The sequence below is a fragment of the Gopherus flavomarginatus genome, chromosome 4 (assembly GCF_025201925.1).
Source record: "Gopherus flavomarginatus isolate rGopFla2 chromosome 4, rGopFla2.mat.asm, whole genome shotgun sequence".
Taxonomy (NCBI): Eukaryota; Metazoa; Chordata; order Testudines; family Testudinidae; genus Gopherus; species Gopherus flavomarginatus.
The window spans coordinates 93,459,762-93,487,158 of NC_066620.1; the positions used below are offsets into that span (position 1 = coordinate 93,459,762).

Sequence of the window (27,397 nt, forward strand, 5' to 3'; positions counted from 1 at the left end):
GTCTTTAGACAACGAGTGAGGCCTGAACAAGTTGGCTGTACATTTATGCAGATTGCCTAAGGAAAAATTGTTAGTGGATGCTGTCCCTATGTTACTATCTAAAAGCTTGATCATTCTGACAGAGACAATTGCTGCCCTCAATGATGCTGTTAACATAAGGATTGATTATGCCCTCAGGCATGATTCTGAGGCCTCAGTGGATATCCTGAAGCTGATTTTTTCATGTACATACTTGCTTTGGTGGTTTCTTGCTTGACATTAGAAAACATATTTCAAAAAGTATGGATAAAAATTGCAGAGGATTCAGGAAGCAGGAAGATGTTGCATTTCATTAGATCTGTTCCTAATTGGAAGTATATGTGTGAAAATATTAGCAGTTGAAGAGTATAACTACATTTTAAGACAGTGGTCTTCAGAGAATAAATTCTGTAAACAGCTGACAGAAGACCTGAACTGAACATGGCATTGGTACCATGAGTCTGGACTACTATTATGGTTGTCAGCCCTCCAGGATTGTCCTGAAGTCTCCAGGAATTAAAGATTAATCTTTAGTTAACTGTTATGTCATGTGATGAAACCTCCAGGAATATGTCCAACCAAAATTGGCAAATATGGTACATGTTATTTCTTAATGGCCGGCTCTATAAAGAAGAACTCAGGCCTACGCTGGTGGCTTTCTTGTGTGACAGTTCTTTTTATCCAAGAAAAATAAATTATTTCTTGAGATACTGGGATATCTAGTGGAATGATTTGCTTAGGGCCTCCAAAGAAGAGGTCTGTAATCTCTTCTAAAAACATAGTTTATTTGTCAGCCCAAAGGTTAAGCTTATACTTTTGAGAGTCAGGTTTAGGAATCATCAACCCAAGATCAGTCTTATTCCTGAAGATATTTTGGTGTGGCAACTTATTGAGGTTGGGTTTCTCTGTGGTAGGATTCATATGCCTTATTCAAAGAACATGGAAAAAAAGGTTACTTATAACAATTTTATGCTGTGGGTCTATAAATAGTGGTTTATTTCCTTCCAGAACCAGGAAAGGAATAGAAAAACTTTTCTTAACTTTAAAAAGTGTATGTGTGTGCTCGTGCATGTGTATGAAATTGTGATTGCATCTACATAAACAGTCAAGTAAAATGTGTTAGTCTGTGCATCTTAACCATTCAGTAGCTATGGACGGGTATTATGTAAGTCCATGAGGGAACCAGGCATCCTTTGCTGGTGAATGCAGCCTGCAAGTATGTGGCATACATCTTCTAGCTGGCCACAGCGGCAAGGGGTGAAGTCACAAAGGCCCCACTTACAGTCTCTAGCAGCCCATCTGATCATGCCACATTTGAAGCAGTGGAGCTTTACCTAGATATGGCATGGAAGGTGAAAACCAGGGACTGGATAGTTGGATCTGTCATGAGATAAGCATTGGCTATGTTCAAAGCTCGTGCTTGCCACCAGTACACCTGGAGGTGATATTGAGGTTCCTTAGGGAAATTGTCCAAATGGGGTGCCTTGAGCTAAGATGGTGGTTCGGTGACTTAAAAACATCTTTTAACAGGGTTAGCTATGACATATCTTGCACCTTGAGAAGCAGATTCTGCAAGGCGACTTGTCACCTGATGTCAGGAGGGGTGATGTTGGACAGAACTGGCAGCAAGGTCAGGTAGTTTGGTCTCCTGGTACCTGTTATATGCATAGTTTTATTTAACTGAGTGTCTACAAGTTTTGTGTGAAAAGAGATGAATCACACCGGGGAGCAATAGTGTCCTACAGAATTGCTCAAGGCAAGCCAAGTATGTTCAGTGTCTGCATTGTGGTTCTCGAGGTAAAACCAGCTAATTTGCTGATCAGGTTGTTTCGTCTTTATTTTCAACAAGGTCTTGGTAAGGTACTCCTTGAAAATCAAGTTATGGTCCAGTGTAACACTGAGCTACACAGGTTTTGGGTCATGGCCCTGGCTGTGTCCATTTAGGAAGATGTTGAACTGTTTTTTGGCCTTTGTATGGTAGAGGGAAGCAGCTCGAAATTGTCTTTTTGGCACTAGGTTTAAGTCTCCATCTTTTACAAGAGGGGGCTGTGATGCTGGTAAACCAGGTGCCAGCTCTTGCCAAGAGTGTAGGCGTCAGCTGAGCACTGACAAAGTCATCACAGGAAACCAGAGCAACTCACCTGTGTGTTAATATTGTTAAAGATGTTTATTGAACTTATAAGAATGTGTTTAGTGTTTAGAATGTATAAAATGCTTGTAAGTTTAGTGAATTATTCTTATTTGTAATGTCTGTATCCCGTGCTATCAGGTAGTATGGAAGTTTTGCTTTATAATTGTAAAAATGCCTGCTCTGAACTTGTGAACCTAGGCAGGAAAAGTAGTTCACTCACCCATCCAGAAGAACTATCGAGGCTAAATCGGCCATTGTGGAACATCACAACACAGAGGCTGGTTTATTGGCCCTTTTACACCCATGAAGGTGCTTTTTTAAAATATAAAATATATATGGAGATATACCTATCTCATAGAGCTGGAAGGGACCCTGAAAGGTCATTGAGTCCAGCCCTCTGCCTTCACTAGCAGGACCAAGTACTGATTTTGCTCCGATGCCTAAGTAGCCCTCTCAAGGACTGAACTCACAACCCTGGGTTTAGTAGGCCAATGCTCAAACCACTGAGCTGTTCCCTCCATGCAAGAAAATGCGTCCATCGACTTGAATTCTGGAAGAGGGAAATACAGGTAGCTAACATGAAGATTTTTCATCTCTTTGGTGTTAGGACCTTTACAAAGGCTGGATCTAAGAAATAAAAAAGCAGAGATCTTCAGAATCAAACTAGGTTAGCCCTAAAAAGACATTCACTGCTGACAGATTAGTATATCTCTATCACCTTTTGGAATGATAGATACAACTCATTTGTGTATATATGTTTCCTGCTTTAACCTGTAAATAATTCTCTCATTTGTTTTTCCTAGTTAATGAAGCTTTAATTTGTTTACTATCGGATTGACTACTAGCATTGTCTTTGTTATGAGATCTAAGGTACAAATTGATCTGGGGTAAATGACTTGTCTCTTGGGACTGGTAGCAACCTGAATACTTTGTGATTTTTGGTGTAAGTGACCAATTATCACTAAGTCTAGCTTGCCTGGGTGGCAAGATAGTCCTCCTGGGCGCTCCAGTCAATCTGTGACTCCATGGTAAATGTTAACAGTGATCCAAGAGTTCACATTTGTTACTAGGTTGATGAAATATAATTATAGAGCATACCACCAGTTTGGGGTCTCTGCCCTGCTTTTGACAATCTGTCCTGAGGTTGGCATTCTTGGTCATGACCCACTCCACAGTGTGATGGGCCATCTCATTCATGTCAGCATTCAGGTATCAATTTAAAAATTAAAGAGGAAAAACGGCCAATATACTGAAGATCAGACTGGTCTTGAAGGCTATATTAACAAAAATATAGCCTTCTTATGTAATTTTTCCATACATTACTTTTATAATACTGAGATTTATTTCTTCAGACAGTAGTACTTTGAATGTACCAATCAACTACTCCCTCATGGTGACAATGATTGAGAGTTGGCTGAGTATCCACCTGCTTGAATAGGCCTATTTTGTCACAAAATGTAAGTCTGTATTATGTACAAGCCACAACTAAGACGTAAAACTTGTTCATGCAAAGAAATACAAATTTACCTTGCTCTGAAAAGGATTCCCAGCAATTTATCATTTTAATTTATGTACTGTCTTAGCATAAAAATCTACTTAAGGGGCTCTAGCCTATTCTGATAAGACATGTTGAACAAAGTAATGCTATTTCAAGAACACTACCTGTTTTCACTTAGATTTAAAGCACCACTGTACTTTAACAGGTTCTCATATAATGAAAATAATTTTTAGAACATGACATGTAATAGAACCACCTAGTCAGTGAAGAGATAGGAGAAGTGAAATCAGTCTCTCATGATAGACTGACAGGTGGAAATAGAGTCTGCAGACTTTGGGCTCCTGATTATTATGTGGTATTGTTTACTATATTGATTATTGAACATTTAGCTTGCTTGTATCACTTTAAAATCACCGTAAGGGTAAAAATAAGCACTTGCTGCATCATGTTTGCTCTGTTAAAAAATAATCCCCTTCAAATAGGGAATGAACTGTTTTGTTATTTTTATCTCCCACTGCTGAAAGGAAGCAACTGAGTTTTTCAAAGCATCTCTGGTATGGAACAAAAAATTGGCAGTGAAAATCCAACTTCTTTGAGTAGCATCCCTATGGGTGCTCCACTTTAGGATTTCATTCACCCCTGAGCCTTTAACTGGAGATTTTTGGTAGCAGTTTGTTCAGTCCACACATGTGCTCTACACATCCTCAAACCCTATAGCAAAGTTATGTAGAGCTGCGCAGATGAACTGTTCTCAGTTGCTTCTTGACCATCTTCGGCCTGAGATGGGCATTGAGTGTGCCCACTTCTGCTAAGTGTCTTATTGTTAAATAGTTAGTTAGTTTGTTAGTATGTAGCTAGTTCCTTTTGGGGTTCTTGCCTGTTCTCTTTTACTTGTTTTCCCATTTGTAGGGTCATTTTGAATCTTTATTTTCTGGGGTGTGCCAGGATTCCCGGGCTCAAGGGGTAAGGCTGGTGATAGCCAGTCTACCTCCAGATCCAGGTCACAGAGAGCTTCAAAGGTTAAGATTTGTGATACCCAGTCTACCTTAGGATCTTGGTCACTAAGAGCTGCGAGGGTGAACATGGCTGCTAACCTGGCCACCTTGAGATCCCAGTCACTGAAAGCCTCGGGGGCCAAGGTGCCTGTCACCTTGCATTCTAACTCAATGGATACCAACAAGAGGAGAAGTGCTGCATCTTCTTCAAAGAAGCCTCAGTCAGTGGAGACCTCAGTCCCAAAAAGGAGTGCTGTTGAGGCTCCAAGTGCTTCTGGTACTGTGAAGATGCCTGAGGTTGCTTCTAAGAGTCATGCCTCTACCAAGAAGGATCTGGTACCAGAAACCTCCTCTGCTCCCAGTGAACATATCCACACAAACAGGAGACCAGCATCATCAGACTCTCTTTTACTCTCAGTACCTACTTTGGCACCCCATACTGTTACATCTCAGTGTGTGCCTGGGCATGCTCATCCCTCAATGCAAGCTAGCCAGGTACTGACCTCGGCACCAAAACTGACCTCCAGTGTTCCTCTGCTATCGCAGAAGGATAGATACGCCAAGTAACTAGTCTCCACTGCTTACTGGTACCACACACCTCCTGGCACTGGGATCTTCTGGGTTACCAACTGCTCCTTTTTCATTGAGACCCTCTCCTTTTCTGACTTCCACCATCCAGGGAAAACGTGGTGACAAAAAATATTGTGTCCCAGCCAGGGATACAAAATTTTTATTCTGACATCTGACAGAAATTCTTTGGTAGTGGATTCAGTCAATTAACTTTGGAGGCAGCACAACATGAAGGCTGTCCATATAACAAGGGCCAGAAGTGTCTTGATCTTTTTGGTCGCAGAAGCAACTCCTCTGCAACATTACCTGATTCTCCTGTCAGACTGGAGTAACCTCATTGATTTCAACTGATTTACTCCTGGTTTGCACCAAGTGTAAGTGAGAGAGGAATCAAGCCCAGTGTTCCTTATTTTGATTTGTTGCATTTGAGGATAACTGTCATCTAATGCATGGTTCTTGGGGATAGAGATTTCTCTGTAGCAGGTATTGTTAAACAGGGCTGGCCTTAGGGAATATAGTGCCCCGAGTGAACTTTCTTTGGTTCCCTTTAAGTACTGCTCCCCAAGCAGCAGGTAACTGCTCAGCAGGCAGAGCAGCAGCAGGTGAGGCTACAGCTTCAGCCCCAGGTGGCGGAGCTCAGGCTTTTAGCCCCAAGTGGCTAAATGGAAACGGGCCGTGAAGTATGGGAATAGGAGGGGAGGCAAACCATTTTTCTTTTGTAACCTGGGGTCACAGTATAGAAAGAGTTGAGAACCATAGGTCGAGGGGTCTGATCAAGGTGCTAGAATATTTTGGTTCTTGTCCTAGTTATTCTTTTGATTTGCCGTGTGATAATGCACAAGTCATTTAAAACACAAATTTCAGAGATGGCCAATGATTTTGGGTGCATCAGTTTTTGCATGCCCAGCTTGGCCATGATTTTCAGAGGCACTTACATCTTTTATTGACTTCTGAATACTAAGGGGGGTCTTAACCAGGGTCCTACTGTACCCAGTTTTTCCTTGCCTGCTGAATAAGCCCCTTGAGGCCATGGGCAGCGTTAATAAGATAGAGCGGATGTTGCATCATCATCCAAAATGGCCCTCTGCTCCTCAACCTCCACCTCCCCAGGGCTGCAAGCACTACCCCTGCAGCTCCAATTGGCTGCAGTTCCCGGCCAATGGGAGCTGCGGAATTGACACTGGGGTGTGGGGGCAGCAGCATCGTGCGAAGCCACCTCCCCCCCCCAGGGGCCGCAGAGACATGCCAGCTGCTTCCAGGAGTAGTGTGGGGACGGGGCAGGCAGGTAGCCTGCCTTAGCCCTGCTGCGCTGCCAGACTTTTAGCGACCGGAGATCGCAATCGACTGACAGAGTCTCCAGGATCGACCAGTCAGTCATGATCGACTGCATCATTCACAAGCACAATTAAATTATGGAATAGAAATGAATAATTCATAATTTGAAATGGCACAATATTGCTACTAATTCAAGGTGTGTGAAAGACTGGATATTTCATAATAATATTTATAACGATGTCCATTTGTCCATGTCTTCATTTAGGAGGGTTACAGATTCTTAGAAGATTTATTTTTATACTTGGCAACTTAAGCAAGTATTTTGGCTAATGAAGTACGCATTTTTAAGACACTTTTCACTATGATTCCTAATCTGTTTTTATAGAGCTTTTATTGAATGTTTTAGTAAAGTTTATCAAAGTCCATCCACTAAATAAGATACATTTGCCAGATCATGCTTTTTTACTGGAGACCCCTGAAACTATAAATTGTTAGTCTGAGGATATGTCCTTGTTGCTTTGTTATTTATTACTTAGAAATGCATCCTTAGGAAACAGATTCATATTCATGCACTGTGAATTTATTGTTGACTTAGTAATTTCTCTGTGTTTGGAGTTTTTTTATGGCAAACTGCTAGAAATCGTGGATTTTCTAAAATGTGTTACTTTTATTTAACCTTTTCACAGAAGATAGAGTTGGCATATGGAAAGTGGTCTAGAATATTTTAATTGTTGTTGTTATTGCGATGAAGTCTTTGATTTGTGTCCCTCTCCAATTTCCCTACCAGTTTTTTTTTTTTTTGGTTTTTTTAAATCAAAATTAAACATTCACTAAAAAAAAGAGAACAAAGTGTATGGAAAGGAAATAAGGTAAATATTATTTTTATAATGAGACTTCCTATGCTGCATTTATACCCTCATCATGAGACATACAGAATTCCACCAGTTCTATATGTTTTTGGCTCCTCAGGGAAGCAGCCTGGAGTGGGAGCATGCTTCTGAAGTGTATCTCACTTAAGGTATGGCTACACTGCACTTGGGAGCATGCTTCCCAGCATGGGTAGACAGACATGCATACTTTAGTTGTGCTCAAGATAGCATGCTAAAAATAGCAGTGTAGTCAGGGGTAGGACAGTGGCAGTACAGGATAACCACCTGAATACAAGCCCACTCAGATCCCCGGGGAACATACTCAGATGGCTAGCCTGAGCCACTGCCTGGGCTACCCCTGGCTGTACTGCTCTTTTTATTGCATTAGCTCGAGCAAAGCTATCATATTTCTGTCTGTCCGAGCTGGGAAGTACACTCCCACCTGCAGTGTGGACGTACCCTTAGAGTGCTGTCATACATTCTAATCCCAGAGTTATCTACATTCTATACAAATCTGGTGTTCACTCACTTCTGTTTTTGAGAATTTTTTACATCAGAAACAAAGCCTCACGAAACTGAGATTACAGATACAGTTAATTACGATAAAGGAATGAATCTCACACTAATTTAAGTTTTTTGTTTGCATAAATATATGTTTATGTACTGTGTTCTTCATCCAAGGTCTGTGTCCTACATTGTGTCCCATATTTGAGACTTGACAGGTTGAGAAATATGTATATAAGTCGGACCCTCTGTAATGGTGGTTACACCAGTCGCTGGGCCTTCCAACCAATAACAGTCCTTCTTGACTAAACATTAAAGGAACTGCCCTCTCCTCCCCCACATGATCTGCTTCTCCTCTGTCTCCAATTTATGTCCCATTCCAGCTCTGTACTTCTCCATGTGTCCTTTGTATGCTATTGTTGCCTGCCAGTCACATCTGTGTATTTACTTTTAAATTAATGTTCTCTGACACTCTGGGTCTAATTAGCCCATGATTGTTGACTGTCTTCAAAGTTAGGTTTTAGCGCTTTGTTTTGGTTAGAGCCTTTGGAGATTTTCTGTTCTTTTCAAGGCCTTTGTTTCTTCATGAGACCTTGGCCATTTTTGTCCTGAAAGGCCTTGACATTTCTTCACTGTGACTCATAAGCATAGTAGTTGGACATCCAGGGAGTCATGGGTCTACCAGTAGAACTGGAGTTATCTTGTGGTCCTGGCCACTCCCACTTCCTGTAAGAGCCAAAACTCCGTTGGGAGTTTTGCCTGTCTTGTGTTAGAAAGATAGGACCTAGTAGTGAGACTCATACTCACATAATATCTTCATAAAAGCAGAATTACAAGGCAAATGACTTTCCCTTTTTAATTTAATACACTCGTTGATTTCTGTGCTTGGTGTAAGCAATGTCCTTATAAAGGATGTTGATCATGGCAATGAAACTTTATGTTGAAATGGTATAACTAGTACCAACAAATATTATTGCAGTTTCCATGATATTAATGCAAAAAAAATTACTGTGGATATATTATTAAACCGAACAATGGTATGTTTTGGCATATTTCAAGGAGAAGAAAAAACCCTATTAAATTATATTAATTATCTAAATAATGACAGGTGTGCTGAGTCAGTTTAAAAAAAAAAAAAAGAAAAGCAAGGAATTTATTTACCAGACAAAAACTGTTTGAAACTTTGACATCTATAATATATTACATCATAAATTAGTAATGCCTTAAGTTCTTTTGCAGATGTTTGATGCAATCTCCATCCTTCATATTGTTCATTTGAGTGCTTACAGAAATTACAAGAATCTAATAGCAATATAATTAGATAAAAATCTGTCCCACACTGACTTTTTCCATTTCTTTTTTATATTTTTTTTCCTTTTCCTCCATCTTTTCTCCCACAATCTCTGGGTATATAGTCATTAATAAATCTTAAATAATGTATATCAATATATATGGTATGTTCTTTATTAGGATAATAACTCACCATAACAAAAAGTGCCAAATAAAGAACTAGAAAGGCTAATGTCTTCTTTCTTGACATACTTACTGGCATATATTCTGATGATTATAAGACAAGTTAATAAAGAAACATGACCTCTTTATTGTTCTGTGATGGGCAAAATAGCTGCTGCCCCATCTGATGTAGAATTTATAATTGCACTTCGTTGATGAAGCATCAGTTGTGATGAATTCCTTGAGGATGGCGTATTTCAAGATCACTGTTACATACATTGGTATTTAGTGTTGGTCTGTATTTCCCATTTTAAGTAGCAGTGTTATTTCAGAATTCTGATTCTTGTTGAAATGATTTAATTTCAGAGATAATTACTTATACAAATTTCTCACACGCTACAACCTTTGACCAAATTATCAATTTCTTTAATTCTTACTAGACATTTTGATCGGTACAGGATGTAGCGTAAAACTTAGGCTGCTGCTTTTCCATTTCAGAATCATGTAATTAAAATAAAAAAGTAGTGCTGCTATGTGTGGGTCACACTGTGTGATTAGAGAGCTGGTACAGTTGTAAAAAAGTACATGATAAATTAATCACATGGCTTTGCAAATGATCACATGGATTGTATTACTGTGTGTTTGGCACATAGATAATGCACATTATTTAATATTCTTTGTCTCTGCTCAAAGTTGATTTAAATAATATTAGTTTGAGAAAAGTCCCTTCTGCAATTTTGAGTAGTTGCTGTAATTTTCAGCATGTCCTGCTCATCCCAGGTACTACAAATCGTATGGTACAAAACTCATTGATCTGAGTCCTCCTACACTATATAGGCAGTACAGGGTGAATCAAGATTCTTAATTTATTTTATATTTGTAAAGATAGTTGATTAAAAATCTCAAGTAAATGTTTTCTGTCAGACAAATCCTGTAGTCCCTCCTCTGTCCTTACTTAGTCAAAATTCCCATTGAACATGATTTGACTCTGTTATAGGGCCTTAAAAATGGAAATTGATTTTATAAAATTATATTTGTATCCTCTTAATATTATTGTGGGTGATGATAAATGCCTATGTAAAGAGTATTTTAAATATACTCAAGGTTTAGAGAGTATAAATATACCCAATATCTATATATTTAGACAGTATACTCCACTCATACAACTGTCATGTAACTCTAGAGTGTTAGAAATATGTACTTCCTTTCTTCAACTGGCTGCCGATTTTGTAGCAGATATAGTTTATGATGCAATATTTTTAGGAGCCAGGTCATACCATATAATGTAGGGTGGCAAAAGTGACTTCTGGCTATTTTGCTGGGTGGTGGACTTAGAATCTAAATCATATCTTAAGAGTTTATTCCCTAAGGGAGACTTATTATTTGGGTATGAGCTAGATACCAGAGAAAGATGCAGTGTGCAAACTTTTAAAAATTACTACCATAGGGAAGAGAGAAGCAGGTAGAATGCTGAAAAACTCAAGAGGGACAAATTTCAGAGTAGCAGCCATGTTAGTCTGTATCCACAAAAAGAACAGGAATACTTGTGGCACCTTAGAGACTAACATTTATTTGAACATAAGCTTTCGTGGGCTTCAGCCCACTTCATCAGATGCATAGACTGGAACATACAGGAAGAAGATATTTATACATACAGAGAACATGAAAAGGTGGAAGTAGCCACGAAAGCTTATGCTCAAATAAAAGAGGGACAAAGTTATCTTTGAAATGTGGCAAATCTGCAAGCTTTGCTTGAGGAACACCTCCACCCCCCCACTTTTTGTTTGTTTGGTTCAGAACAAAAGGCAGGCACAGATGCATCTTTTTTCTTACACTGTAACAGTTGTTTCTTTGAGGAACACACATTTTATAGTGCCATAGTAACTTGTTAGACTAAAAGAGTTCAATTCTGCTTTCATTTACATCAATGTAAATCCCAATTTACTCCACTAAAGTCAGTAATGTTATTCAGAATTTACGCAGGGTAACTGAGCAGAATTTATCCCAAAGAGTTCAAACAAGCATCTGCTTAAAAACACTTCAAACTGGAAGTTGTATTCAGAGATTACAAGAGTACTTCCTGCTGACACATATCTAGAGGCTTCTTTAAATATGGCCATATGTTGCCTGTGCTGTGGATAGCCAGGCTGACAACCAGTTATGCCACCTCCAACTGTTCACTGGCAGGAGATGGGGAAGTGCTATTACTATCTTTGTTCTGCCATCTCTCTTTTTTTTTTCTTTCAAAGAAGAGCTGGAAAAGGGTGGCGCTGAGGATGGCCTAGCTCCCACAGCACAGGCAGCCAGCCAGCAGCCATGCTTACAGGATTCCTAGCTGCACTGACGTGAGCCAGGTAGCCTCAGGATTAATGAACAGGTTTGTGAGACCCCTGGGGGAGCCCTCACATACACCCTCATATTTGAAGGCCCTCATCTGAGAACCTCTGCCCTATGCTGTTGCTGAAGATATGTGTGTTGGCTTTGCCCTCTTCCTGCCCAGTTGTTTTTATGTGCAGTCTCTTGCTTTGGTAATCATAGAAATGTAGAGCTGGAAGGGACCTTTAGACATCTATTCCTTCTCCCTGTCCCGAGGCAGAACCAAGTTCACTTGTCAGGGATGGTCTAGATTTTAACCTGCTCTTCAAAACCTATAATGATGAACATTCCACAACCTCCTTTGTAAATACTGTTTCAGTATTTAACTATCCTTCTATTTAGGCCAGATCTACACTAAAACTTACATGAATATAAGTGCGTCACTCAGGGGTGTGAAAAACCCACACTGCTGAGTGATGCAGTTATACTGACCTAAGCCCTGGTGCAGACAGGACTATGGTGATCGGAGATGCTTTCCTGTTGCCATAGTAGCGTCTTCATTGAAGCACTACAGTGCGTGGCTGCACCAAAGCTTTTCCTAATATCTAATCTAAATCTGCCTTGGAGATTAAGATGAATACTTTGAAGTTTGTATTTCTGCTGGTATTAACAGCCATTCTTGAGTAACACAGAGGTGAATTAGGCTCTGTATCTCAAGAAAGCACGTGTGGCAGAAAAGTTACACATTATGTTCTCAAGATTCAGTAGTTTGAAGTGAAGCCTAATTTTACATCTTCATCCCGTGTTTTGAAAAAGGTCAAACTAGATGATCAAGTGTAATCCTTTCTGGTAACATAAGAATGCACAGGGATAGAATGGGTAAATGAAACAAACTTGTGAATTCAAATATTAAGGAATTAAGGAGTCTGAGGTGTTTCTCATGCCTGTATTATTATGAGCAGGTGGCTTCTACACCGTGCTCCAAACACAGTACGCATAGACTATAGCAGGCTTTACCCCTTTCTCCTTGAGGTTTGGTCTCATTGAAAATAGGAACTGAAAAAGAAATGACACAAAATCTAGCTCAAGTTTTCCTTGTAGAGGTGGTTACTCCCAAGATTCCTCTCCCAAGATTGTTCAATCACACAGCCTTTTGCTTTCTAAAGAGCCACTCCAGGCAAACATTACCAGAGTGCTACAGTTACGAGATATCGTATTATGACGTGCCAAAAGAAACAAAATTTATCACTCTGCTCACAATTTATTTTATTTACATTAACTGTTACTATAATATCTGTGGTTTGAAAATTTTTACCCATCATGGCTTGCAGTGGGGAGGACATAATCTTGATTTCTCTGTGAAGTTAAGAAAAATCCCATCTTACTGAAGAATCACTACCTATTAGCATGCTAATCATTGTCTTGGTCTTCAAGTCAGACCTAATGAAACTTGTCATAATGAGTATGTAGTTGTCATAGGAGAAAATTCTTAAAGTTCGTGGGGAATGTGAAATAAGTGTGATTGGTTTAGCCCTGGAATCTTAGGGCTTGACTAACAGTGTGCGATTGCAGAGGACACAAAAGTGTTGTTCTCTAATTTGCCCGTTTGGATACTGATGGCACAGATTAAAAAGGTACCCTAGTTCATATTAACATAGTCCTCTTTCACACAGAACTAAGTTAACACACTTTGGTACCTTTTATTTCATACCAGCAGCATCTAGGCAAGGCAGTTAGAGCGCAACACTTTGGTGCAGTCTGGAATTCACACATTGTAGTCCACACTGCACAGTGTAGACCTAGCCGAAGTCACTTTGGTTTGGAATTACATTATAGTCTTAGAGTTATAATAATATGTCACCTGTCCTGCCAGGGTTTTTTTTGCCCATCTACATGAATTCCATTGCATTACACTGAGTTCTTGTTTTAAAAAAGACACACCATTCCTGGAGGGCAAGTGGAATTTTAGTGGTCCCAGTCTGTATTTTTGTTTTTAAAGATGGGACTCAATATACAAACGCAGAATGGGTGAGACTATAGAATATGAAAATGACTGATGTTTAGGGACCTTCATTGGCATGAAAGTATGTTAATGACTAGTGTAGCATCAGTTTAAATGTTGAGCAACATACTGGATGAGCCTGATCCTGCATCAGTGAAGTCAATGACAGCTTTGCCATTGACTTCAGTGGGCGTACATTAGGCTATATATGTCTAAGGAAATTACTTTATCAGGAAAAGAGGCTTTTTTAAGGAAATCTCAATATGAATATACCGTTAGATTAGCTATTGTATATTCCTTTTTTTTATTGCATGTGTGCCATAGCTCAGGACAAAATGAGGATGAGAATACTGTTCAATCACTAGGTTTCAGTCAGTGTTTCATCCATGATATGTAACACATAAGGTGTGAATATTTGCGTGGTCCAACTTCAGGTTTACTTTCCATGAGCTTTCATTTGAGTAAAACTTAATTGCTCAAATTTTCATTTAAAGTGAATATGAAATGAGTACAAGCACAGACTAAAAAAATTACTTTAAAATTTGAGCTAATCATTATGGATTTTTTTTTTGGCAATCTTCATCCAGCTCTAGATATAACCAAGCATGTTTCTGATCAGAGAGGTACATTCCTCGCAGAGGAGGGAAGTGACCTCACAATGTAAGTAGTTATACTTGGACAACTTATACTGTCAAGAGTATTGCAGTGCAATTTACATGGGACTACACCAGAGAATTATTTAGAAACTGAAGCTGGTATAAAACACAGCAGTTTGAGTAAGGCATCTCACTAGGAGCTCATGACAACAGTGCTCCAGCATCTGCACTGGCAGCCCATTGGTCTCTGGAGTTTAAGGTGTTGATTATGACCTATAAAACCCTAAATGTCCTGGGACCAGCCTGCCTTTCATTGTTGTACAGGAAAGAAGAACTGTATTCTTTTTTGAACAAGGAAATTAATAGGAACTGGCTATTCTTTGTTAATGTTAATAGTAATTTGAGTCTTCAGTTTGGTGATGCAGAAATAGATAAACTTTGTTCATTCTTGCCACAGTTTAGTTTTCTGGAGCCTAGAATAATACCTCTGTATACCAAGACTATATCCTAGTAGTTTATTCACAGATGGGAGAACCTAGCTTCTGCAGGGAGTGATGTAGATTTTGTCTCTGAATCAGAAGTGAAACAGTGCCCATTATAGAGCTAATGTAATTACATCATTAAAGAAGCCTTGGCACAATTTGCATGAGTAGAAGGAGCTGGAGGATTTGGAATCTTTTTCAAATGCCAGTTCAGGTTCTAATGTTCTGTCTGCCTACAATTCCCCTCTGTCACTTCAACTAGGTAAGTATGCTTTAGGTCTACACTAAGCAGTTGTATTGTGTTGCTGCTTCTAGTTTGGTGATGTTTAAAGTGATTAATATACAGTTCATAAAACACTTTGGACTCCTTGAAAATGACAATTGTCACATTATTTTATTTTACTCCTCAACAGGGTGGCCAGTTAATGACAAGTTTATCATTTCACAGAGGTAACTAGACAGTTGCTATATGATGTACTGTGGATGTAGTAGGACCTTTCTGTTAGTCAGTTACAAATCAACTGAAAGCCATTACACAGAGTTAATGATTTTTCAGTGGAAGATACAGTTTCTGTAAAAGTAAAAATTTGTGAGAGCAAAGTTTGATTTTGCAGAAATTTTATTTTTCCTTTGGAAAAATTGAAATGAAATATTTAATTTTGACACAGTTTGACCTAAGTCAGAATATTTTGGTTTGTTGTTGTTGAAGTAAAATGAAACATTTCTTTTCTTGTCAGTTTGACATTAAATTGCATTTGCTCGGAGTGCTGCAGTGCCATATGAGAGTTGTAGTTCAGGTGCTTCGTGCCACTATTTTCTCCTGTGGCCCGGGTTCCTTGGCTAGCCTACATCTCTTGTGATATACCTCCGTCTCCCCTCTGACTGAGTCACATGTATCAACATGGGAATCAGATGAGTACAGTGCATCATGGGAGAAGTCATACCACCAGGGAGCCCAGCCATAGAGAAGGATGGCATGAGGCACCAGGGTAATTTATGCAGATTAATTTTAATGTCAAAGTGAGTCAAAAGGAAACATTTTGTTTTGAAATGTTAGACACTTTTTGTTTTGGTCTAAATGTCAATAAAAACGTTTTGACATTTATGATTTGAAATGTTTTTGAAACTTCTTGTTCTTCAAAAAATGTACATGTTTTGACTTCTCAGTAAGGCAACAATAATGGAAAACAAGAAATCTGTTTTGCAATTTTTTTGAGGTTTTGAAGTTTGTTTTGGATAGACCTATTCACCCAGAATAGCCAATAGTCCAGTGGTTAGGGTACCCTATGTGCTTTGGGAAACCCAGGTTCCAATTCCTCAATTCCTGCTTTTCCTGATTCAGAGCAAGGACTACCTTGGTTCCCATGCATCCCAAATAAGTGTCCTAACCAGTCTTTCTCTCTCTTTGACTCAATGAATATTTAATTATTTATATAGAGTGGAACAGCTCCAACAAGAGAGATTCAGAACAAGGACTTGAACATAGGTATCCCACTTCCCAGCTGAATGTCCTACCTACCCATTGAGCTATTGGCTATTCTGAAGTGAGTGTCTCCCCTTCTCTCTGCTTGTCTGTGGTTTAAACTAGAAATTTCATCTGGGAAAGTTTCTTGTTAAAACTGATCTATTTCCCTGAAAACTTTTGGTTTTGATTTATCAGCATTTTTTAATGGGGGAAAAAAGTTTAATTGAAAAATTCCTGAACAGCTTTACTTTTCTGTCTGATCTGGTATGTAAACAAATGTCCAAATATTGGAATTATCACAGGGTGGAAATTTTGATTTTTGCTCAACACTGCCATTAAGTCCTGGTCCATGCCTTCATTCTTTGGTCTGATGCTTTTTTTTCTTAAATTTGCCTTCATGCTTCTTCCCAACTCCCATAATGGCTTCTGCACTCCATTTGTGAAATTTGACCTGTAGTAGACCTCCTGAGAGTTGCATAAATAACTTAATTAGTTAATAGGGAGCACTGCAGTTAGTTTAGCACTATATAAGGGGCCTGATTCTGATCTCACTTCAGTGAAGTTATTCCTGATTTACACTAGTATATGTGTAAGATCAGAATCAGACCAGAATTGTTTCAATGGAGAAACAGGAGTCTTCTGGTTGCTTCTAAAATGTGGTCCTTCCATATTATTATCCAAAATTGTGCCACTTCTCCAATGCATTTTTTTCATTTATTGTGGAGAGAGGAAATGTATTCTTTAATCAGTTAAAGGTCTGCAGTTTCTTAGATCAGAAAGCCATTATTTTTTTTTTAATTTGTGTATTTTTTTTTAAATGTGCTGTGCGGGGCTGGGATGGGGAGAACATGCTTTCAGCTTGCATAAGGAAGTAAATCCTGTAGTCAGAGGAAAATAAGGCTATTCCTGGTGAGATTTTAGTACTTCAGTCTATTCCTGTGTGCTAGGCCAGCATTTCTGTGTATACATTTTCAATTTCCCTTCCCTGAACAGAATACACAGCATTTGCCCTGCAACACAGTGTATTCTGAGCCTGCAGTGACAGCCTAGAACGAAGAAAAAGGGACATGTTGCTCAGTACGAATGCATACCCAAGATGGAGAACATTCTTTCTGACAGTCCCAGCACTAAGCTGCTCAGGAAGTGAGTTTTGGGTTCCTCCTATGGGAATTTATATCTCTACCACCTGAGTCATTAGGCCATCCCAAAAATCATATATTGTATATGTGCAATGGGTTACACTTAAAAAGTTCATTGTGTTTTGAAAGATTTTACTGGTTTGATAGTGATTCCTGTATTTAAAGTAGGGAATTCTGTTGGAACCATTAGTATCTTTAAAACTAGAATAAACTGTAAGTTTGACCTGTGTGTGTATGTCTATTCTTCTTTTTCTGCAGCTATTCATTTATGCAGACTTCACAGCGTTCACAGTAACCAGAAACTTTGCTGATGCTTCCAAACAAGGAATTGATTTATCCAATTCACTGAATTTATTGAATGATGATGTTTATCTTGGACATCTAAAAGACATTGTGAACTGTTATCATATTTTTATTTTTTCCTCTCCCTTTCAGTTACACCAGTTTTTTCTGACATTTTGCCTTTTGATACGTAAGGGTTCTTTCAATGTTTAGAACTTAAGAACTTGAGGCCAGATCTATAAAGGTATTTTAGGCTTCTAAAGATGTAGACAGACACCTAATGGGATTTTTCCCAGCACCTAGGTACCTAACTCCTATTGAAATCAATGGAAGTTAGGCAATGAGGTTCAAAAATCTCACTAGGTGCCTCTCTACTTCTTTAGGTACCTAAAAACCTTTACAAATCTGGCCCTGTGTGCCTTTGAAAAATTGTTTACAGTATCAACAAAGTTTGATCAAACCAGTTCAGGAGACAAACCTTAAATTATAAGGGTTTTCAAAGCACTTGTTCACTGTAAGGGGTCTGTTTAATGTATCTGTGTACCTCTCATTAATGTAACTGGAATTACCTGTGCACTTTTAAAAGAGTATCCACTGAATACTGATGATTTAGGATTTGGCTATCAGTCAAACAATATTAATCATCTCTTTCCAAAAAAGAAAGCTTAAAATATTATGTTGACAAAATTGTGTTCTTTTTCAGCCTGGATGAAGCATCTGATTTAAGTCTTAATAGGCTTTTTTTGTGAATGAACAAAGATGCCATCAATAAATTTATATTAAAATATATTAAATGTACTCCACGATTTCTGATGAAGTCATTGTGGACTAGTGCTTTCCAACAAATAATTTGCTGGCTAAGCACTTTTCTCAGTTTAACTATTTGTGATTATGAAGGATTAGATATATTTTAATTGCAAAACGAAAATACAGTGTATTCATGGGCCACTCAAACATTTTCTTGTGGTTAGAATGTGGGTACTTCCACATTCTTAAACCTTGGCATGGAGATACTTTGGCTTCTGGAAGAGAAGGAAGGGAAATTTCTGGTTTCCTGGTAGTTAACATCCATCATGCCTACAGTATGTGTGTTGGATTAGTAGAGTCTCTAGAAAATGAGCTATGCTTGATAATTCACTTAAATATTACTCCAGTTATTGTTTTAGCATTTCTGCCATCAAGCCCTTCTCTGTTGTCAATTACATTGCATTGAGAATGTGGACACACGTCTTAATTTGTTCTCTTCTCATAAGACAAGTATTGGCATCCATAAAAATGAAATGAGGGAGGATTGACTAGGAGTTTGAGAAGGGGCCCTGAAGGCAGAACACCTGAATTCTAGTCCAAGGTCTTTATTGGCTCGTTGTATTGCCTTGGCAAGTGCCTTAGGGCTAGAGCTGATCTGGATTTTTTTTTAATAAACTGAAACTTTTTGCAGAAATGTATCAGTTTTAATGAAATTTTCATTAGGAAAGGTTCCTAAAGTCCAGGATGGAATCTCTGGTCCAGAAGAGAGAGAGGAAAGGGCCCCAGAACAGGCAGTTGTCAAGTGATTTTGGCACTCATGAGGGAGAGCCAGCTGTAAGTCCCTGCTTTTCCTCATTTAGACCAGGGACTCGTTCATGACTTCCCACAGCTCAGGTGAGTGCCCTACCAACCAGCTGTTAGCTATTCTGAGCTGGTCTGCTCTGAGTCTCTTCTGTTGGAACTGTGCTACTTTGAAAAATATGCACCAAGAAAGAGGGATTGATTTAGAACCTGGTGGTTAGTGCATTCAGCTGTGGTGTAGGAGACACAGGAACTTGAATCTGGGTCTGTGACATCTCACATGAGTGCCCTAACCATCAGTCTATATAGTCAGTCTTTCCTTCTGGCCCAGTAAATATTGAATTATTTGCACAAAATGGAATCTCTTCAACAGGAAAGATTGACTGTCTCTTTAGAGCAGTGGGAAACTCACCTTGGGTGTGAGAGAGCCAGGTTCAAGTTTTTGTAAGGCCTGGTTCATTATACAAGTTTTTAAAAAATAAGTTAATAGTAATATTCTCTGGGATAAGTTGAATTAACTACAGCTCCTTTTATTTGCCAAGATCATTTGCTATGTAGTGGATCATTATAAGTTTCTTTTGTTTTGTTTTTTTTTAAGAAGACATGAGGTCTTCAATTCCAGATAATTGGAATTCACTCTTGCCATATCTTTCCTCCATTACTCTTCCAAATCACATGGCACATCTGCAAAATTACATTTCAGTTGCATGGATTTTTTGACATTCTGATCCAAGAATGTTCTGTAAACTTCACAATCATTACCAGGACACCTTCCATCATAGAAACTGAAAAAGCATCAATGAGGATATAGTTCAAGAAGCCACATAGTGCTCTAAAGGACATGTGTGCTGTGTTCCTATTGACTGTATTTTGAAGTCCTATATTGTGATTGGATACATAAAGGCAAAATTTTCCAAGTTCTAAAACTTTAATTGTTATCTAGAATTTTAGAGGTAAAAAGTTTTGTCATCTAAAACTTTAGATGGAAATCACAATACATACTATACAACAGCATCACCATCATACATCCACTGCAAAGTTCTGGAAAATGTAAATATTTGTCAAATTCTGAAATCAGCTAAAACAATCAAATGCTCTCAGGTATTAATTTTCAAACTTCTACGATAATGAAGTGGTCAGACATACATTAAGTGGCAGAAAAATCATGAAGACTTTTTTTTCTATTGTGAAAACCATAGCTATGCTAGCTATTTAAACATTTCTGATCCCATACTTCTGCCATTTGTCAAAAATTCAAACCAACAGCTTCTCCAACTAAAAAATTAGACTGGGAATCAAAATAAACTCTAATAATGGAACATCGGTTGCAACCAATGCCCCATCGTTACAGTAGCAGATGTCTGCTATTCAGATAATTTCTTGTTTTATATTGGTTTTACTAATTCTCTGTTTCCTGTCTATGAAACCTATTGGTTGAAGTAACTCACCAGGATATATCTCTGCTTTTCATACAGTCTCAGTGAGTGATGCGGTTATAATGAGGTTTTTCTATATAGTGGATTTTTTAGTCTCTTTCCTCACTGTGAGCCTAATGGGCACATTCAGACTCATTATGAAAAGCAGTCCCACCAGCTGAATGGCAGTAACTCATGAGCTTGTTTGCCAGGCTTCTCTGAATGTATAAGCCAGTTGCTGTATCTCTAAAAATGACATGGCGAGTGTGTTGATAATTTTCTGCATTGAAGCAATATGTACTGGAGTTATGTACTACAGATATTTTAGTGAACTCTGAAAAAGACCATACTGGTACAGAAAACACTCAAACATTTCATCTAGCAGATTATTTCCCTTCCATCAATATTTTCTGTAGAATTATATCTGTGGGAGGCCAGTCTGTATGACTATGTTTTACTGCAGGGAACTATCTGTTCTTATGCTGTTCAATGTATCCTTGTTCTAACAAGCATCTGTATTCCCTGCATTTGTTTATTATATCCAGTGGGAGAAGAACACATGGGACACAAAGTGCATATATGTCTGCCAAGGTTAAGACTGAATTGAAAATCGAGTGTATCAATTAGTGATTATTCAGAATCTTGCCTAGTTAAGACTGTTTGTTGTTTCTGTATGCTCACTGTAATTTTATATTGCTGTCGGGGGGAACATACACTTTTTGTTTATTGGTCACTGACAATTATATGCTAGGAAATCCCTTAAGAATCCTTTCAAAATGATAAATTACAACATTGAGAGTTTTTCTTTAAAATAAAAAAAATAGTAAAATTTTACTGTACCATTATGTCAATAGTCCAGGGATCAGAAAACCTCCTCTTATACCATTTTAAAATAGATCTAACTTGATAAATGCTCACTTTCTAAAATGTTTTGGTCAGTGTTTGTCAGGTTCAACTCCAGCCATGGTTTCCCAGTGGAGGTTGATTCAGACACCAGCATCTTCCAGCTCAAGGAGGTGGTTGCTAAGCGACAGGGAGTTCCAGCTGACCAGTTGCATGTGATTTTTGCAGGGAAGGAGCTTAGGAATGACTTGACACTGCAGGTAAGTCTCCCTTGGTAGTTTTGTTTTTGGGATGCTGCCAGCTCAACTGCTTCTGTCTCCAGTGTTGCCGGTCTGACATTCATGACTGAGATCTGATAGAATAAATAGTGCCTGGGGATTCCTTGAACTTTACTCCACACTGCTTCATTAATTCTGACCTTCTTAATTATGCATTAAAACAGCAAGCAGGAAGGAAGGGGGGAGAGAAGGAATATGAGAGAGAGAGAGAGCAAAATAGAGCTGTACTTAGTGAATAAATGTTTACTGACTACAGGCGCAAGCTATGCACAATTTCTGTATCTGCTCAGTTTCTACCTTACTTATTCCATTTGAATCTTAATGAAGCTGAATGAATGTGAATAAATTGTTCCAAATCAGGCTGCTCAGTCATCATGTTGTGCAGAATTTGTAACCCAATTGTGACCCCTGGAGGATAGTTGTAAGGCTGCTGCTATCTGTGTGTGCGTGTGCACGCTGATGGAGGTAGTATTTGAAGGCCTGTTCACAGTTTCCAGTGAGGTTTCCCCAAAAAGCACTGAACTCACAAACCTGTAGTTTGAAAGACTAGTGGGGGGAAGGAAGATTTATAAGTGGTTGAGTTCATATTTGAATTTCATTTCCTCCTGATTAACTGATAAAAATTAAATTAAGAGTGAATGGAGAGGGAAAAAAGAGCATAGCAGGACAAGTAACAAGACAATTTTTTTCCTGATCACCTCTTACCGCTGTTACCAGTACTGCCACTCTCTTTTGTCAGCATAGACTCATAGACTCATAGACTCTAGGACTGGAAGGGACCTCGAGAGGTCATCGAGTCCAGTCCCCTGCCCTCATGGCAGGACCAAATACTGTCTAGACCATCCCTGATAGACATTTATCTAACCTACTCTTAAATATCTCCAGAGATGGAGATTCCACAACTTCCCTAGGCAATCTATTCCAGTGTTTAACTACCCTGACAGTTAGGAACTTTTTCCTAATGTCCAACCTAAATCTCCCTTGCTGCAGTTTAAGCCCATTGCTTCTTGTTCTATCATTGGAGGCTAAGGTGAACAAGTTTTCTCCCTCCTCCTGATGACACCCTTTTAGATACCTGAAAACTGCTATCATGTCCCCTCTCAGTCTTCTCTTTTCCAAACTAAACAAACCCAATTCCTTCAGCCTTCCTTCATAGGTCATGTTCTCAAGACCTTTAATCATTCTTGTTGCTCTTCTCTGGACCCTCTCCAATTTCTCCACATCTTTCTTGAAATGCGGTGCCCAGAACTGGACACAATACTCCAGTTGGGGCCTAACCAGCGCAGAGTAAAGCGGAAGAATGACTTCTCGTGTCTTGTTTACAACACACCTGTTAATGCATCCCAGAATCACGTTTGCTTTTTTTGCAACAGTATCACACTGTTGACTCATATTAAGCTTGTGGTCCACTATGACCCCTAGATCTCTTTCTGCCATACTCCTTCCTAGACAGTCTCCTCCCATTCTGTATGTGTGAAACTGATTGTTCCTTCCTAAGTGGAGCACTTTGCATTTATCTTTATTGAACTTCATCCTGTTTACCTCAGACCATTTCTCCAACTTGTCCAGATCATTTTGAATTTTGACCCTGTCCTCCAAAGCAGTTGCAATCCCTCCCAGTTTGGTATCATCTGCAAACTTAATAAGCGTACTTTCTATGCCAACATCTAAATCGTTGATGAAGATATTGAACAGAACCAGTCCCAAAACAGAACGCTGTGGAACCCCACTTGTTATACCTTTCCAGCAGGATTGGGAGCCATTAACAACTACTCTCTGAGTACGGTTATCCAGCCAGTTATGCACCCACCTTATAGTAGCCCCATCTAAATTGTACTTTCCTAGCTTATCTATAAGAATATCATGCGAGACTGTATCAAATGCCTTACTGAAGTCTAGATATATCACATCCACCGCTTCTCCCTTATCCACAAGGCTCGTTATCCTATCAAAGAATGTTATCAGATTAGTTTGACATGATTTGTTCTTTACAAATCCATGCTGGCTATTCCCTATCACCTTACCACCTTCCAAGTGTTTGCAGATGATTTCTTTGATTACCTGCTCCATTATCTTCCCTGGCACAGAAGTTAAACTAACTGGTCTGTAGTTTCCTGGGTTGTTTTTATTTCCCTTTTTATAGATGGGCACTATATTTGCCCCCTTCCAGTCTTCTGGAATCTCCCCCGTCTCCCATGATTTCCCAAAGATAATAGCTAGAGGCTCAGATACCTCTTCTATTAACTCCTTCAGTATTCTAGGATGCATTTCATCAGGCCCTGGTGACTTGCAGGCATCTAACTTTTCTAAGTGATTTTTTACTTGCTCTTTGCTTATTTTCTCTTCTAAATCTACCCTCTTCCCGTAAGCATTCACTATACTAGACATTCCTTCAGACTTCTCAGTGAAGACCGAAACAAAGAAGTCATTAAGCATCTCTGCCATTTCCAAGTCTCCCGTTACTGTTACCCCCTCCTCATTGAGCAGTGGGCCTACCCTGTCCTTAGTCTTCCTCTTGCTTCGAATGTATTGATAAAAAGTCTTCTTGTTTCCCTTTATTCCCATAGCTAGTTTGAGTTCATTTTGTGCCTTTGCTTTTCTAATCTTGCCTCTGCATTCCTGTGTTATTTGCCTATATTCATCCTTCGTGATCTGCCCTAGTTTCCATTTTTTATATGACGCCTTTTTATTTTGTAGGTCACGCAAGATCTCAAGGGTAAGCCAAGGTGGTCTTTTGCCACATTTTCTATCTTTCCTAACCATTGGAATAACTTGCTTTTGGGCCCTTAATAGCGTCCCTTTGAAAAACTGCCAACTTTCCTCAGTTGTTTTTCCCCTCAGTCTTAATTCCCATGGGACCTTGCCTATCAGCTCTCTGAGCTTACCAAAATCCGCCTTCCTGAAATCCATTGTCTCTATTCTGCTGTACTCCCTTCTACCCTTACTTAGAATTGCAAATTCTATGATTTCATGATCACTTTCACCCAAGCTTCCTTCTACTTTCAAATTCTCAACAAGTTCCTCCCTATTTGTTAAAATCAAGTCTAGAACAACTTCCCCCCTAGTAGCTTTTTCAACTTTCTGAAATAAAAAGTTGTCTGCAATGCAGTCCAGGAACTTATTGGATAGTCTGTGCCCCGCGGTGTTATTGTCCCAACATATATCTGGATAGTTGAAGTCCCCCATCACCACCAAATCTTGGGCTTTGGATGATTTTGTTAGTTGTTTGAAAAAAGCCTCATCCACCTCTTCCGCCTGATTAGGTGGCCTGTAGTAGACTCCCAGCACGACATCACCTGTGTTTTTTACCCCTTTTAGCCTAACCCAGAGACTCTCCACCCTTCCGTCTCCTATGTCCATCTCCACCTCAGTCCAAGTGTGTACATTTTTAATATATAAGGCAACACCTCCTCCCTTTTTCCCCTGTCTATCCTTCCTGAGCAAACTATACCCATCCACACCAACATTCCAGTCGTGTGTATTATCCCACCAAGTTTCAGTAATGCCAATAATGTCATAGTTGTATTTGTTTATTAGCACTTCCAGTTCTTCCTGCTTATTACCCATACTTCTTGCATTTGTATAAAGGCATCTAAGATACTGGTTTGATTTTGCCTCCCAGCTTTGCCCTGACCCTCCTTCCTCTCTGCCATTATAGCCTGTGCTCCCTCCTGCTTCCAACCCATCTCCCAGGTCTTGTTCCCCACTTTCCTGTGGGCTTTGCTCACCTGTCCCCGTCGAACCTAGTTTAAAGCCCTCCTTACCAGGTTAGCCAGTCTGTGCGCGAATAAGGCCTTTCCTCTCTTCGAAAGGTGAACGCCATCTGTTCCTAGCAGTCCTTCCTCAAGTAGCATTCCGTGGTCGAGGAAGCCAAAGCCCTCCTGGCGACACCATCTTCGCAGCCAGGCATTCACCTCCACAATGCATCTGTCTCTGCCCGGACCCCTACCTTCAACAGGAAGAATCGAAGAGAATACCACCTGCGCTCCAAACTCCTTAACCCGTACTCCCAGAGCCCTGTAGTCACTCTTGATCTGCTCAGCATCACACCTCGCAGTATCATTTGTGCCCACATGGATGAGTAGCATGGGATAGTAGTCAGAAGGCCGGATAATCCTCGACAAAGCCTCTGTAACGTCTCGGATACGGGCCCCTGGCAGGCAGCATACCTCCCGGGATGAACGGTCAGGGCGACAGATGGGTGTCTCCGTCCCCCTCAGCAGAGAGTCTCCAACCACCACTACCCTACGTTTCTTATCAGTGGTGGCAGCAGACCTCCCAGCCTTAGGGGTACGAGGCTTCACCCCCTTAACTGTTGGGGGTGATTTCTTCTCTCCTGTATCTTTTACCACAACAGGAGGGTTCGCAGCAGTGGTGGAGCACTGCCCGCTGCTAGAAGTAATCAGCTGGCTGTGTCCACCCTGAGCCTCCTCCTCCACTGGTGTGTCAGGTACACCCTGAGGCATCTCCTCTTCCACTGCAGTGTCAGTAGTCCCGTCAACTGGGACAGCACCATCAGCTGTCTCCACATGGATACTGTCCAGGAATTGCTCATGGACATAGATGTCCATCTCTTTCTTCCTATGAGTGATATTTGTGGAGATAGTAGCATTTGCTAGGGGAAGCATAAGAACATAGGTTTAAGACATTGGAGAAATCTGGAAATAATATATTTCCTCCCAATACAAAACTAGAGATTGCTGAGTTGTTAGAAGTACTATCCTGGCAGTGACATCAAAGAACAATGAGGTTCATTCTATAGTGGTTCACGGGACTACATAAACTATCCCCCACAGGCACAACCCTTTCTATTTTAACGAACACAGATTAATTGGCACTTGTGTTTTCAGCTGTGTGGAGGACATAGCTGTGCACGGAATGGCTGCTGTATCTGGTTGCAGAGAGTCACTATGATATTGACATCCTATCACTATATCTTCATGGGCATGATATTTATTGCTTTGCAAAATGCTTTAGGGAGTTTGGACACACAAAATAAACTAGAGAATGCAAATTGCTGTTGTCATTCTCCAGTGCATCTCCTGCTGATAGTGTTGATGCACATAGTCATCATGCATAAACTGCTGTGCTTTGCTTTTAGGTGATTTGATTTTACTAAAGAAAATATATGGGGCCAAAAATGTTTTTAAGGTGAATTGAAAAGCCAGTTCCTATGTTTAGGGTTCTGTGTTACACTTTCAGAAGCTTCTAAACCTTCCTGCACATGCTGAAGTGCTTGAGATTATAGTGGTGTTGTCAGATTGTTTCAGGACGAAACACAAAATCTGTTACTGGGATCTAACTTTACTCAGAGAATCTGTAACCCAGCTTTTTGCAGGGTAAAACACAAAACCTATAACTTAGATGAATAAAGGAAGAATTGATTTTCGGACATTCAGACCTGCCAACTCGGGTTTATTTACAATGAGATGCCTTCAGTCGGGTTAATTTTAAGGCAGTTTTAAAGTTATTTACAATAAGCACAGACGCACCAAGGGGAGATGTGCAATCACATCACTTCAAGAGAATCACAGGGAGGTGTCTCAGGAAGGTAGAATGCCTCCTCAAGTTCCTGGAAGTGCACAGTCTGAACATCCAATACCATACCCCAACAATTTGCTGTCAGTGCATAGGGGGAACCATGGCTCCATTCCTTTCAGCTTTTCCACATCCTATTATGGGTGGTATGGATTAACTCCTGCATGCCCCTGAGCACAGG

The 27,397-nt window shown here is 39.7% G+C and overlaps 1 protein-coding gene across 2 annotated transcripts in view; it reads left to right on the forward strand.

Moving 5' to 3' along the window:
- Positions 1-27,397, forward strand: part of PRKN (parkin RBR E3 ubiquitin protein ligase) — a 1,230,739-nt gene that overhangs the window by 226,956 nt on the left and 976,386 nt on the right. The window contains exons 2-3 of one of the 2 annotated variants that reach the window (XM_050949117.1): positions 16,146-16,252; positions 21,497-21,660. In XM_050949117.1, coding sequence (XP_050805074.1) covers position 16,252; positions 21,497-21,660 — 165 coding nt within the window. In that variant the 5' untranslated portion in view covers positions 16,146-16,251. The remainder of the gene's footprint in view (positions 1-16,145; positions 16,253-21,496; positions 21,661-27,397) is intronic. The other variant, XM_050949116.1, reaches the window with a different exon arrangement.